This window comes from Pteronotus mesoamericanus, unplaced genomic scaffold (assembly GCF_021234165.1).
Source record: "Pteronotus mesoamericanus isolate MK-2021 breed Mesoamerican mustached bat unplaced genomic scaffold, CSHL_Meso_final contig_84, whole genome shotgun sequence".
NCBI classification, from domain to species: domain Eukaryota; kingdom Metazoa; phylum Chordata; class Mammalia; order Chiroptera; family Mormoopidae; genus Pteronotus; species Pteronotus mesoamericanus.
In genome coordinates this window covers 2,407,059-2,421,802 of record NW_026555267.1, presented here as the reverse complement: position 1 = coordinate 2,421,802, position 14,744 = coordinate 2,407,059, and the positions used below count along the sequence as shown (strand labels likewise).

Here is a 14,744-nt window from a genome sequence, read left to right as displayed (position 1 = left end):
CAAACCAACAATGTCCCTGGTTCAGTTCCCATTGAGGGTACATGCCTGGGTTGCAGGTCAAGTCCCCAGCTGGGGGTGTATGAGAGGTAGCCAATGTTTCTCTCCCTCTTTCTCTCCCTCCTTTCCCCTCTCTCTAAAAATAAATAGAATCTTTTAAATAAATAAAATTTTATCCCCCCGCCCCCCACAAAAAACACCACCTCCCTTCCCTCCCTCCCCCCACCCCCGACCATTCAGATGCCCAGAACTAAATAACACTAAATCTTTTGGTTCATGTGAATGCTTTGGGACTTACTCCCTTCTCCTACGATACCTTGGAGTTTTACTTTCTTTTCCATCTAATTGTTTTCCTCTTCTATTTAGGTCTTAGCTTTCACCAGATATAATGTGAGATCTTAGTATAGCTTAATCTTTAATTTCTAGTCTTTACCACATTGAAACAGCTGAGAAATATTTTGGAGGGAAAATGGTTTGAGTATTTTTTTCATTACTGTCCTCTAGCGTTCTTCCCTCAAATCTCCAATTATGTATCAAAGCCCCTTATTTTTAAAATAGGTGATGGTTAGAGGTAATCTTTAAGTATCATCAGTCCCCTATCCTATTGGAAAACCAGGACTGGGAATATATGTTTAAAAGATGAAAACATTTAAATGAGTGTATGTTATAGTATATTGATTTTTTTTTTTTTTTTTTTTTTTTGTATAATAGGAAACAATATGTGGACTATTTAAGATTCTATTAATTTTGTTTTTGGAAACATATGTCATGCTTTTTGTTAAAATTACTGTAACCCAACCTATTTTTGTACTTTTTTAATGTTTTAAATGTATTTTTAAGTGTTACTAACATGTGGTTTTAAATAAGAAGGCCACAGAAATTACTAATGATGATACATATAGTAGAAGAGGGATGGATTTTCTGGTTAGTGCCATTTTTTGAGTACCATGTAACAGTCTCTTGTCTAATCGCTGTGCTTATACTTACATAACATGTTCAAATCTTTAATTTTAAAAGACTGTCAATTCTGATTATAAATGTTTTAGGGTACATATCCCTGTTTTAAAAAGTCCAAGTTCTGCTTTGAAGACTGCTTCCTATATTAAAAGGGGAAATTTTGGTTATGTTTCTTGCTATTTGAGAAGCAAGAAAATATCAAGAAATAGGAACTGAATTAAAGGACACACTTTGCAGCCTATCATAGTGCGTACTCTCTCAGGTTGTCATATGATTTCACAGTGTTGAGAAGTTGAGTCTATAAAATTTTGTGGTCATGTTTAATTTTAGAGATTTCTGGTTGCTCTTTTTTCAAAATTTGAACTGCATAAGAAATATTTTTTGTTTTTTTCAAAAATGTTGTGCATTATTTTTTATTTGGGAATAACAATAATACTTCTTACAATAATACTTGCGAGCCCTGGGGAAAAATCTGAAATACGTATGGAGTGGAAAAAGGACATAGTAGATTGAGAAAAACCTGTTGGTACTTTTCAACTGTGTGAGCGGTCTGCAGTTACCAACCTTTGCTATTCATAGTGTGGCAGTAATGGGTTCTTCATCAGAAAATACTTTCTCTTCATTAGTACTGTTGTATATTGAGTATTTCTATCTTGTAAGCCAAATACCTTAAATGAATTAAGTAAATATAGACATTTTAATACAGTTAAAAATATTAAACTACTGTTGTATGCTTGGTATTTAGCCTAGGTGTATGGCTGTGGTACAGAAGAATACGATATGATCATTACAGCCAAAGGAATCATAGTTTTTTTGTGGGGCAGGGAAAGGTTATATATATGACCTTGTAGTCTTTTTTCCATATGGAGTTTTTATATCACTGCAGTTGGAGTGTGTATATATAACTTTGTATCTTTTCCCTAACATTATCATATTTTCTTTGTTGTATAATCTTTATTATTTTTTAAAATTTATTTTTCAATTAGTTGACAATACAATATTATATTAGTTACAGATGTACAACATAGTGAGTAGACATTGATAGAACTTAGGAAGTGATCACCCTGATAAAGGTGATCACCCAGATGGTCAGATCACCACCTGACACACCATGCATATGGTGCTGACTATGTGTAGTCAATAATTAACTTTTAAAAATGTCTGTCTGCACCCATCATCCAGAAGTTATGCCACCTATTAACCATTCTGTTTTCCCTGACGAATTATGTCTTATTCTTTCCTCTAATGAGAATTACTTAATGGTTACTTTGTTTTATGTTGGCTACTCATAAACTCAGAACAAACTCTGAAGTGCAACCATAATGACTGGTTTGGATCTTACCCAATTAGCATATTTAAATTGTTTTTTTCTTTGATCCATATTTTATACATATATAATAAGTTGTTTTATGTTCTTGTAAACATAACTCCAGGAAATAAAGCTATCTCAAATTTTTTGTAGAATGAAGGAATGAATCAGTAAAAATATTGGTAAATTAAAAAAAACCACACAAAAAATTTCTGTTGGTGGTTGGACAGTTTTTCCAGTGTAGTGATTCATATTGCAGTGATTATTTTTCACACCTATAGGTTTCCCTCTTAATAATTTTCTTAGAATATATTTAAGGAAGTAGGTCAAAGAATTATGAATAGTTCAGTGGTTCTTGATATATAATAGTGTTTGGTCATTTTTAATATGAACAGAATTGGAGAAGTAAAGTTTAGTTGCATATTTTATTTTGTTTATAATAACTTGTGAATTTGAACCATTATACATATTAACATCCAGAGCTGATATAAAACAGTTTCCTCTTGATTCTTTTGGGAAAACTTTGTTTCCCTCAAGCTTCTCGACTTTATATTAGATGTTTTTTCTCTTGGATTGTGGGAAGAGGCAGGACTTAAATGGCAGTGATTTAAAGCTATTTAAAGATTCTTTACTGATTCTGCCCTTCCTTCCTTTGAATGAAAATCCCATTTTTAAAAATTAAATGGAAAAATGCTTTTGCAGCTGAAGACATTTGGGGTAGAGCCTTGTACTTTGACCTTTCTACCATTTACGTTTCCCATGCAACATTCACTTCCTCTTTAAATTTGGTATTAGATCTTAGTCTGATAAGAAAACTTCAAGCCTTTACTGTGAAACACTTCTTATTGTACAGGAGACATTTCTTATTTCTTAGTCATAAGAATTTACATGCTGCCACCCCTGGCTAGTGGAGCTCAGTGGATTGAGCATCAGCCTGTGAACCAAAGGGTGGCTGATTGAATTCCGATTCCCAGTAAGAGCATGTGTGTGGGTTGTGGGCCAGGTCCCTGGTTGGGGATGTGCAAGAGGCAACCAATCAATGTTTCTCTCGCACAGTGATATTTCTAAACATCTCTTTCTCCCTCCCTTCCCCTTTCTCTAAAAAGTAAATAAATAAAATCTTTAAAGAAAAGAATATGTATTTAATATACTTTGTTTAAGGGTGTTTCTTTTTTTTTAGTTTAATTTTTTTTATTTAATCTTTTAAAAAAGATTTTATTTATGTAATTTTAGAGCGGAGGCGGGAGAGAAAGAGGGAAACATCAATGTGTGGCTGCCTCTCGTGCGTCCCCCCACTGGGGACCTGGCCTGCAACCAAGGCATGTGCCCCGACTGGGAATTGAACTGGTGACCCTCTGGTTTGCAGGATGTCATTCAGTCAACTGAGCCACAACAGCCAGGGCTAATCTTTTTTTTTTTCTTTTTTAATTGTTCAAGTACAGCTGTCTCCATTTTCCTGCCACCACTTTCCCCGTCCCCACCCTCAATCCTTCCCCCCTTTTGCTTTGTCCGTGGGTCTTTTATACATGTTCTTGATGACCCTTACCCTTCTTTTCCTCTCTTACCCCCTTCCCCCTCCTCTCTGGTTAGTGTCAGTTTGTTTTTCATTTCAGTGTTGCTGGTTATATTTTGCTTGCTTGTTTGTTTTGTTGATTAGGTTCCATTTATAGGTGAGATCGTATGGTATTTGTCTTTCACCACCTGGTTTATTTCACTTAGCATAATGGGTGTTTCTTATTTTAGAGACTATCTATGAGAGGGAAAGCAGAAAATTAGGCACAAGACAATTTATGCAAAACACTAACATTTCATTATTCTGCTTAATCAGGTAACATCCCATGTGATCTTCAGATGTGTTATGTTTTATTATCTGTATTTGGACTTATTTAATTTCTGTGGTCTAGTGTTAGCTATCAAGAACCTTAGGGTTGTAATATATCATTAATATCTAGAACTAAAGATTTCATAGAAAATTAATTTTATGAGTAAGGATTAAAGGATTTATGGTGATTTACCTTAGAAAACAAATAAAAATGGTGGACTACTCACATAAATGAATGGGTAAGGAATATAAGTTGTTTTTCTGTTACCTTGGCAGATTAAATTAGAGAAAATTGTTGGTTTTGGTTGATCATTAGGAAGTATTTCTTGACCATGAAGGGAAACATAGGTCTATATGCTGAGGGAAAGCATGGCCTCCCTCTACACAGAGGCTTTTGGTAGGAGAGTAGTCACCTTTTTGTCATGTATGGCAAGGTAGCACCTTGAAGATGGTGACTAGGTCAGATCACTAGACGCCCCTACCACTGGGAGTCTTTGACGTTATCCTACTCTCTTTTAAGTATGTGATCATTGATTCATGAGAATACTTTAGAATTTTACATTGTGTCATTGATTAATAATATCTGTCTGAAAATCTTTTGAAATTTAGAGATACAGTGAAGGCTTAGTTGGCAGAGGAGAGGTGTTTATTATTGTTTTGATGTGGTTGTCTGAGATTTGTTTGCTCTTAAGTCAGCATTTGATTCTTACCTGTTGAGACTTTTGATGGTAAATTCTTCAAGGAAAAGTTTCTGAAAGACCAATGTCAGTGTTCTGGGGCCAAGTAACAATTGGATTATCTGCCTTCCATGAATAGTAAGAACTGAAGGTTCCTTTTGAGAAGGCAAATGATGAGTTGGATACGGCGATCTAGCAGGTCTGTTTCTCTTTCTTCCCCCGCCCGTAGGCCTATCAGCAGTCTGATGGGGCAGAAGACAACAGAGATGGAAGGTGTTCCAAACTTGGCAAAGGCCATCATTCTAAGGAGGTAAGCTCTGATTTTGAGCAGGTAGAGCAGGTGGCTCTTCCTGTCTTAATCATATCCTCTTGCTTGTTGGAAAGAGGGATAGAGAGAGAGAGAATTTAAAACAAGCTGAAGTATCTCCATTAACTATTACAAGGGGGAAATGTTGGACTAGTCTTTTGATTCTTCTTTTTTCTTTGCCCCTCCCCCCTTTAAGGTTCTTTGTTTTGTTTAGTTTTCTCCCCAGAATATTTGCAGTTTTAAAAAATGGCGGATAAGTTATCTGTTGTTTTGGAATAGGAAGGATGAAGAGAATCTTGTTTATTTCCAGTTAATATCATGTTGTGGCTATTGTGATGAGTACGATCATAAGATTTTAGAATTTTTCCTGAGATCATTTTGAGGTTTGGGTTCACATGGGAACTATTAAACAAGAAGCAATCTTTTAGTGCACTTCAGATATAATGCAACAATATAAGCATAGGTTAATTTTATACAGTACTTGGGATTTTCAGGGGTATGTACCATTCTTGCTCAGATGGGCATGTCTTTCCTACTGTTCCCTCCCCTTCTTCCTGTCCCTTTTCCACTTACTAATAATTACTTGGTGGCATTCAGGATTTTGAAGAGACAGCTCTTCCCAGCATTTAAAAGTACTTCTCAGTTAAATACTATATCTCATGTGAGTTAGGCCTTGAGAAACCAGAGTCCTTTGTCTGCATGGTTGTACTGAGTATTGTATTTTCAGAAAAGAGTGAGAGGTTATCAATTTGTATTATATGACCTATGGTTAACTCATATACTTAAAAAGGGAATATGGGTCTTTAGAATCACAGTACAGGCAAAGAAAACATGAAATATGTAAAGTCATAGACAGTTTTTTGTCAAGGTACTTGCTGGAGGTGTTAGGTTGTAGTGAATAATCACCAGAATAACGTTCAGAAAATCATCCAGAACAACAGACACAAACTATGCCACAACAAACATATATGTTGACTCAAATGTTATATGTTATTTCTTGTTTGCGTGAAGTTTAAAGTGGGTGTTTCCCATAGGTGGGTGGCTCCTTTGGTGACACAGGCTCTTTTCAGCTTTCAGCTGCAAGTTAATTGGTCGCCTACAGTTAGTTGGAGGAAAGGAAATGGAGCGTTATGTGTGGAAGGTTTTCATTGAGCCAGGCCTGGAGTGGCACGTGTAGTTTTTGGTGTATGTGTATGTATATGTATATTCCATTGTAAGGATTTTTAAAAAATGTGACAGGGTTTTGCTCAGTCGGTCACTATCTGACTTTACCCAGGCTACTATTCTGAGAATACAGGGAGCAAAGGCAAGAGCAGAGACACTAGTTAGGAGATAATTGTAGTAATTCAGGCATGAGATGATGTTTTAGATCAAGGTAAGTGTGATGGACTTGGTAAAAAGTGGTCAGAATTTAGGTTTATTTTGCAGATAAAACAGTTTGCTGATAGATGGATATGTGATGTGAGGGAAAGAGAACTAAAGGATAACTGAAGATTTTTGCCTAAGTAAGATTATGGGAAAGAACAAAAAGGTTTGGGAGAGACAGTTCAGTTTTGGCTTTGTTGACATGGTAGTGGCATAATTGTAAATTGTTTTGTACTTTTTATTGTCAGATATAGAAAGATTGAACATTCTTTCAGTTCTAGGCACTATTCCATGTCAGTACACGTAGATATACTGCATAACATTACCTTTTGTTGTTATATTTGAAAAACATGTTCTCAGGCTCTACTTTGCACCCTTTACAAACATTAACTCAATCCTAGTATTAGCTCTGATATGCTGTCATTATTTGTCAGTTATAGATAAGTAAACTGAGGCCCAAGAGAGATTAATATACCTAAGGTAACATAATTTGGAACTAGCAAAGTCACTGCATGGTAGTCCATTGTATGGTTATCATAATTCACTTCACAAACCAACTAATGACAGATCTGAGGATAGTTCCAGTTTGGGAGTCATTATATGTTGCATAGAACATCCATTTTTCATATATTTGGACATTGGTGTGTTTTAAATAAGAATGGGAATACTGGGCCAAAAGATATACACATTGCTTGTTTTAACAAATATCAAAATCACTATAGCATGACCTTCAAAAGAATAATCCCAATTTACCCTCCCAGGATGACCATCTTTTTTTCTTTTTATAATTCTCTAATCTGGTAACATTTTTGCTCATCTACCTGTACAGTTTTTAAAAAGGTTTTATTTATTTATTTTCAGATAGAGGGTATGGGAGGGATAAAGGAAAGGAGAGAAACATCCATGTTCGAGAGAAACGTCAGTCAGTTGCCTCTCGCACGCCCCCACCTGGGGACCAGGCTGCAACCCAGGCCTATGCCCTGGCAGGGAATCGAACTGAACCTTTCCATTTGCAAACTGGCGCTCAGTCCACTGAGCACACCAGCCAGGGCTCCCTATATGTTTTAATAATGAATAATGAATCAGGAGTAATGAATGAATTACTCCTGTCATTTGTAATGGTTCTGGGTAGTCTGATTAAATCCTGTTGAATTTATAGCAGTTGCTGGAGAACATAAAGAGTAGCAAGTATTCAAGCCAAGGAAAGTTTCTGTGTGAATGGAAAAACACTGTTTGGACTGGGGTGGAATGACTTATTCATCAGATTGCTAACTCCTCCCCAAAGGTAACTACTATCCTGACTTTTGTAACACATTAGATTAGTTCTGTATGTGTTTACACTTTGTTTTTGTTTTTGTTTTTATCCTCACCTGAGTTTTGGTGTTTTTTTGCACTGCTTTTAGAGAGAGGGGGCGGCGGGGGGAGGGAGGCGGGGGGAGGGAGAGAGAGAGAGAAACATCAATTGGTTGCCCTCTAGCTCACACTACAACCAGGAATGTAACCCACAACTTGGGTATGTGCCCTGACCAGGAATGGAACCCTCGCCCTTTCGGTCTATGGGAAGACACTCCAAGCAACTGAGCCACACCAGCCAGGACAAATTTTGTGTTCTTTCACTTTGCTTTTTTCCCCTCAATATCTTGTTTGCGAGGTTAGTCCATGATGTTGTATATTGCAGTAACTTGTTCATTTCTTTGTTGTATAGTATTCTAGTACATGAATATTTATCCATAGTGCTATCGATGGTGTGTTTCCAGGCTTGGATTATTACAGTTGTACTACTTTGAGCATTGTTATAACCGCCCTTTGATGGATGCATTTGTACACTTCTTGGCAACGAACTTGTTTTGTCATAGGGTTGGGAAATAGTCAACTTTATTAAATTCTGCCAGTTTTCAAGTTGGATATACCAGGTTAAACTCCCACCAGCAGTCTATGAGAGTTCTGGTTGCTCTACCAGCTCTAGATGCATTGTGTTTTTCATTAGAGCTATTCTGACAGGTATGCAAGGATCTTGCATTTGGTTTTAAATTACATTTCCATGATTAATAAAGTTGGGCATGTATTTTACCTGGCATTTTTATACCTTTGAGTTGAAGTACCTGTCTGTGACAAGGTTCTTCTCATAAATACTCTACTTTTTTTTTTTACAAGTAAAACTTTAAAGTAGACTCCATTATATAAAACAGATTAAAAAGAGTATTTCTTGAGAGGCAGTATTATAACATGATAATTCAAAACAGATTCTGGACCCAGATTCCTCCATTAGGAATCCTCGTTTTTCCATTTATTAGCTGTGTAACTTTGGGCAAGTTACTTAACTCCTTCTTGCTTCAGTTACCTCATTTCTAACATGAATATAATAATACTTCCACCACAAGATTAATGTCAGGCTCAAATAAGTTAGTTTATATAACACATAGGACAATATATAGTACATAATAAGGACTAATAATGTTAGCTGTTAGTGGTGATGGCGATACAGATTTATTTTATGGCTTCGTATCAAGTTAGCTGACAAGAATAATGAGGGTTTAGTGTGGGACACAAATCTGAACTTGAGGGTGGTAGATAACAGTTGTGGTTGTATTTTAGCCTTAGCCGCCATGTTTATTTTGCTCTCTTGGTTGCATAATACCAAGAAAATCTTGAAGATGTGCAATTAAAAATAGGTAACAGTTTACCCAGTAGTTTTAGCATTAAGCTTTTAGATCAGATTGACAGGTACTAGAAATGGTTACTAAATATCTCAATTTGCTTTGTATTTACTCTTTTTAAATAAAAAGCAGAGAAGTAGCACTAAAAATTATGGTTTCGATATTTATTGTATTATCACAGCACAACTGCATTACAAGTTTGCTTTTTATTGTTACAGGATGAGATGAGTAGCGGGAGTGCTAAGGCCTTACCTGGCACAATAAGGTGTGCATCAGGGGGACGGCCATGTGCGTTTACTCACTGGTATAAATTTAATGAGCCAAATGAGAGGCTTGATTGGAAACAAATCGGAAGTCAGAGCTACAGTTTTCCTAATTAGTAACATATTTTCAAGATATTCAAACAAAGGTGGCAAGTAAAGCTACACAAACCAATATGAATATAGCAAGCAGCATATACTATGTGTAGTGTCGTGTTGGCCGTGTTCACATTAGGCATATGAAAACATTTGTATGGGTCCTGTGATAGTTCATAGTAGTTCCTTCTACAGCCTTTTGGCATAGTCACGGATTATCTCTTCCAAACTGCCTTGTGTATTGGCAGGTAGCTGACCCTTACACCAGGAAGGAATTTCTAACTACTATCAGGTGTGTTCAGACTTAAGTGAGCATCTTGACAAGCTCCTCTAGCACCAGCTGTATCTCTCCACAGCAGACTGCCACCCACTACTTCGTAGCCAGCATGGGCTTCTGCAGGCTGGCCGGTCTCCCCTCTCGGCCTACCCCCAGCATGGTTTTGTGTTCCCATCTCTGTGGTAGCAGTGCCTGGGACACTTTCGTCCTAAAACTTCTTTTTAGATATTTTAAAGATTTTTTTTCTAGTCTAAAACTTCTTTGCTATCATAAAGTGGTACTCAGTGAACACTTCCCCAAGTCAGTGCCCCTCACAAACTCCATCAGCAGAGGGAGCTAAATAAAAGAGGATGAGTCCCTGAAATGAAGACTCAAAGCAGAACAAGCATCCCAGTACTTATAAACGGTGACATTTTCACATACTGCTCTGTAGGGAAAAAAAGCTTGAATTATGTTAGAAATCAATGATTTGGGCCCTAATCCTAGGCTAAAATTTCTGTGAGGTGATTTGTAAAGTGTTTTTGAAAGAGTTAATCTTACATCATTTAAAAAACCTATTTGGGGGATGACCTGATAAACGTATGCATGTTAGGAGAAGCAGTCTGGTGTTTAATGTTTTAAAATCCAGTTTATCTGCCTTCTGAAAGTTTTATTTATTAGGGATGATAAAATGAGGTTACTAGCTTTGTGAAGAATTTCATATGCAGCACCAAGTCCTAAAGTTGCTAAGGATTATGGATAATGCATTCCAAGATTTTAAAGTGGAATTTTCAAGTAAATTATTTCTATTTTGTTTTGATTAAGTGTATGTATCTTAATTTCAGTTAGCAGACTTGAAGAAAGAGAAGCAGAACTGAAGAAGGAATATAATGCATTACATCAAAGACACACTGAGGTGGGTTTTTGGGTTGTTCTTACCATGCTGATATTGAGACAAAAAATTAACCTTAGGAATTATGTCTTAAGTTTTCTTTGAAAATCAGCTAGTATAAGTCTTGGGGATTATTTTCAGAAAACATTAAATTTCATGTAGCATTTGCCTAATTACCAAATGTTTGCTTTTAATGTTTTTTTATTTGGAATTAACTTTTCATTTGATGAATCAGCGTGCCTCCAATAGTTGTTTCTTTGGCTGGTCAAATAAAAACTTAGGTGTGCATAATAAAAAGTATACATGATGCTAACATGAGAAAGTTGATTTAATTTATTTTTTTAATAATTGAGAGATGATGGATTGGTAAATTATGTGTAGGAGTCTCTACATTTATAATTCAGATAAAAGACTTACTTGCTGTAAGCTTATAACAAAGAACATAAATACAAATTATAATGTGTTAAATCAAAATGACTCTAAAACAGGTTTTCCGCATGAAATTTCAGTATTTTAATAGGACAGCTGCTCCTAACATATCATAACATTTATTTATTTAAAATTACAAAGCAAAAATATTAATATTTTTCAGTATTTTAAATTAATAACCCCAGCACATAATCTCTCCAAAGTAAATTAAAAAATGTACTTGAGGGTATTTTTTTAACCTCCTTTTATGGTTCTCTGTCAGCCTTTCATTTGTTGCTTTTGTTTATATCTCAATGTGAAAATTGTTTCTGTTGTATCATGATCAGTTTGGGGGGTCACATACCTAAATATATAGAATTTTCATAGATACGTGCACTATTTGTTACGAGAAAAAAGAATTCCTGTCTTTCTCCCTTTCTAGTCCAGCCTCTCCCGAGATACAGATGATTCCAGTCTTCAGCTCCCATTTTTCCTTTTACTAGTTTGTGTGATCTTTTATCCCACTTCTGGTGAAACCTATGTATTGTTGCTTTTCAGGGAGATAAAACCCACTGCATTCAGTTTTATTGGCTTTGGAATAATGTGCTTAACACTTTCTTGGGGAGGGGTTTGAGTTTCTTTCTGAAATAAGATTTGATATTACTGTCTTAGCTTGCAGAGCCATACACGAAGCATGAATTGTCACAGAACTGAAAATCAGCGATATAGGGGAAAGACTGGCCACAGAGGGCTGGGACCATAGAGCTCTGGGAAGACAGGGACAGCTTTACAGCGGCCTTTCAGTATATAAAAAATACCCACGTTTTAATTAGATGGCGCCTGGTGGATATCAAGACTGTTAAAAAACAATTGTTTGGTAAAGGCTTATTGTTGGTTCTTTTTATATTATTCATTTCAGTGGCTGAACAATGCCTCGTATGTAGTGTTTACTAGTAGGTTTTATCAATGCTCTAATTATGTTTGGGGGGATATGTATATGTACCAGAAATAATTGATAGTGATGAATGATCCTTTTTTTTTCATTGACATTCTAACCTTTGTAGTAATTGAGGATTATTTAATTAGGATGTGTTAAATTGAACTATGCATAAAATACGTGCATTCTTGAAAATCACCATAAAATGAAATTTCATATGTCTCCTCACATTTTATTTATTTATTTATTTTGAGAGAGATGGGAAGAGAGGGAGGGAAACCTTTATGTACGAGAGATACTTCAGTCAGTTGTGTCTCACATGCCCCCAACCAGGGACCTAGCCTGCAACCCAGGCATGTGCCCTGACTGGAAATCGAACCAGCGGCCTTTCAGTTCTCAGGCCGGCACTCAACCCACTGAGCCACACCAGCCAAGGCCACGTATTTATTTAATAAAAGTGAGGTTCCCACAGAAAAACAACCTGACACCTTGAAATAAAAAGATATAATAATTTTTCTGTCCTAGTCCTTCACAGAAGGATAGTTCGAGGAAGAAAAAAGATCCCTGGAGAAATCTTAAATACTAGCTCAAGAGCTGGGCCTGTGCAGTTACCAAGGCTGATTTGGCATGTGGTAGGCCACCTCTTTTCATGCGGCCCTCTCCCTCAGTCCCAAGCAGCTCCTGTCCTCTGCCCTGATTGGCTCCCTTTATTTTGCCCTGCCTCAAGGAAGGTTTACGTAGCACTGATGTAGCTGCTTTGAAATGTGGGTTTGTTCCACTGGAGACCACATTCCTCTGTGTTTATACATCTGTCCAAGAAATGTCATTCAATTAGCAGCTATAAATAGCTATCCAGTGCTAATGAACCAGGTGTCCTTCAAAGGTAAATTCTGGAAACCTTCAGGGAAAGGAAGTCTGAAGGATTTAACCTTCATTTTTTCAGGATTATTACAAACTAAGGCAAGCTTTTAAAATAGGCACAAAAAGTGTTTAAATAGCACTTATATCCAAAACATTGTTTGATGCTTAGGAAAAATCTATAGCTATTTTTGTAAAGTAAACAACTGTGTTCTAATCAAATCCAAAATTGTACACATTACTGAATTTGCTTAAAAGAAGATATCCTTAAAGAAGAGGAAAGTTGAGGAAATATAAACATCAAGTAATTGTGAGGCGCTTGGCCACATGTGTACATACTCTTAATAGTAATTCGCAAAAACTTGAACCCTGGTCTTGTATCAGGGAGTATTTACATGCATTCTCATTTTATCCTCTGATCAAACCCATTTTACGTATTGAAGTTTCAAAAGAGTATGAGGTGATTTGTTCCAAATCACATGCTAGTATGTGACTGGATTTGAATCTAGGTCTGTCTAAATCCATTGCCTGAATTTTCAATAATGCTTATAGGTTGTGGAACACATGGACATTAAATGTACTAGAAATTTTTCTGTGCCTCTTTGCTTTATGGCATCTCAGCAATTTTAAGAAGAGTGACTCTGTGGATGTAGATGTGTGATTGTTGGGCTGCATATGGAAAGATTCAAGGTCAACACGATTAAAGGGATCCATGCTACTATCTTCAAAACCTCACTATTGCCATTCATTCTTAGTCAAAGCCGACAGTCAACCTCTGCTGTGAAGATTTCTCCAGGTGGGAGGGGAGTTGGGATTTTCCAGACAGTATGTTTTCAATCCTTTTTTGTGACTCTAGCTATTGGTTGCTGAATTGATACTTGACTATGTATGAATAGATGTGCATACTTGAGAAAGTTAAGAACTGCAGTTCTACCCTGGCTGGCGTGGTTCAGTGGATTGAGCGCCAGCCTGCAAACCAAAGGGTTGTTGGTTCGATTCCCAGTGTAGGGCACATGCCTGCGTTGCAGGCCAGGTCCCAAGTAGGGGGCGCGCAAGATGCAACCATACATTGATGTTTCTCTCTCTTCCTCCCTCCCTTCCTTTCTCTAAAAATAAGTTAATAAAATCTTTAAAAAAAAAAAAAAGGAACTGCAGTTCTGATATCAGGAGGGATGAGGCTGGTGGACTCAGCAGTAAACTGTCTAAAGCATATCCCATTTTACTCTTATCTCTTTCTCTTCTATATGGCAGTACTGATCCTGCCCTCCTACTTGTGATTTTCAAAGACCAGAGCTACATTGTGAAGCCTTGAAATTAAAATTTATTTTTGGTACAATTTATATTTTCTACTCTTTTGTGCATTTACAGAATTAGTGCATATTTTAATACAGACGTCAGGAAATACTTAAGGGTGTGGGGTTTTCTTGTGGGTGTGAGGAAGAAACAACAATGAGCTTATTGTCTGCCTCCAGAATTGACTAAAAGGTCAGATACACCATGAGTCCTGTAAGGCTTACCTGCTCAGTTGACTAATCCAGAGGGACCTGAGTTCTGGCCCCAAAGCCAACCAGCTAATGTCAGAACATAGTTGATTATTAACTAACTGGTCAAAGAGGACAAGTTATTTTAACCTCCTTAAACTGGAGCCCCCTAAAATTCTAACATTGTTTGAGGTTTAAATGAAGCAATGGCTGTAAGTGCACTGGTTGACTTGTAGTTGGTGCTCAATAAATGTTAGCTGCTACTTTGTGATTATTCTCCCCTATTAACTTCTAGAGTAGTGGGACTAGAACCAATTTCATTACCTAGACCATTCTGGAATGTTAGAATACTATATCTGAATTGGGATCAGTCATTTGAAGAAGGTTTAGAATTCAACATTTTCTAATTTAAAAACATTTTTTATTTAATCATTTAAGACAATCCGTAGATAGGCTTTTGGGGGG

The 14,744-nt window shown here is 36.6% G+C and overlaps 1 protein-coding gene across 3 annotated transcripts in view; it reads left to right on the top strand.

The window, feature by feature from the left end:
• The window catches only part of SPAG9 (sperm associated antigen 9), a 112,090-nt gene that overhangs the window by 30,704 nt on the left and 66,642 nt on the right, over positions 1-14,744 (top strand). For 2 of the 3 annotated variants that reach the window (XM_054585411.1, XM_054585412.1), the window contains exon 3: positions 10,549-10,619. In XM_054585411.1, coding sequence (XP_054441386.1) covers positions 10,549-10,619 — 71 coding nt within the window. Of the gene's footprint in view, positions 1-10,548; positions 10,620-11,822; positions 11,881-14,744 lie in introns of those variants that run through there. The other variant, XM_054585415.1, reaches the window with a different exon arrangement.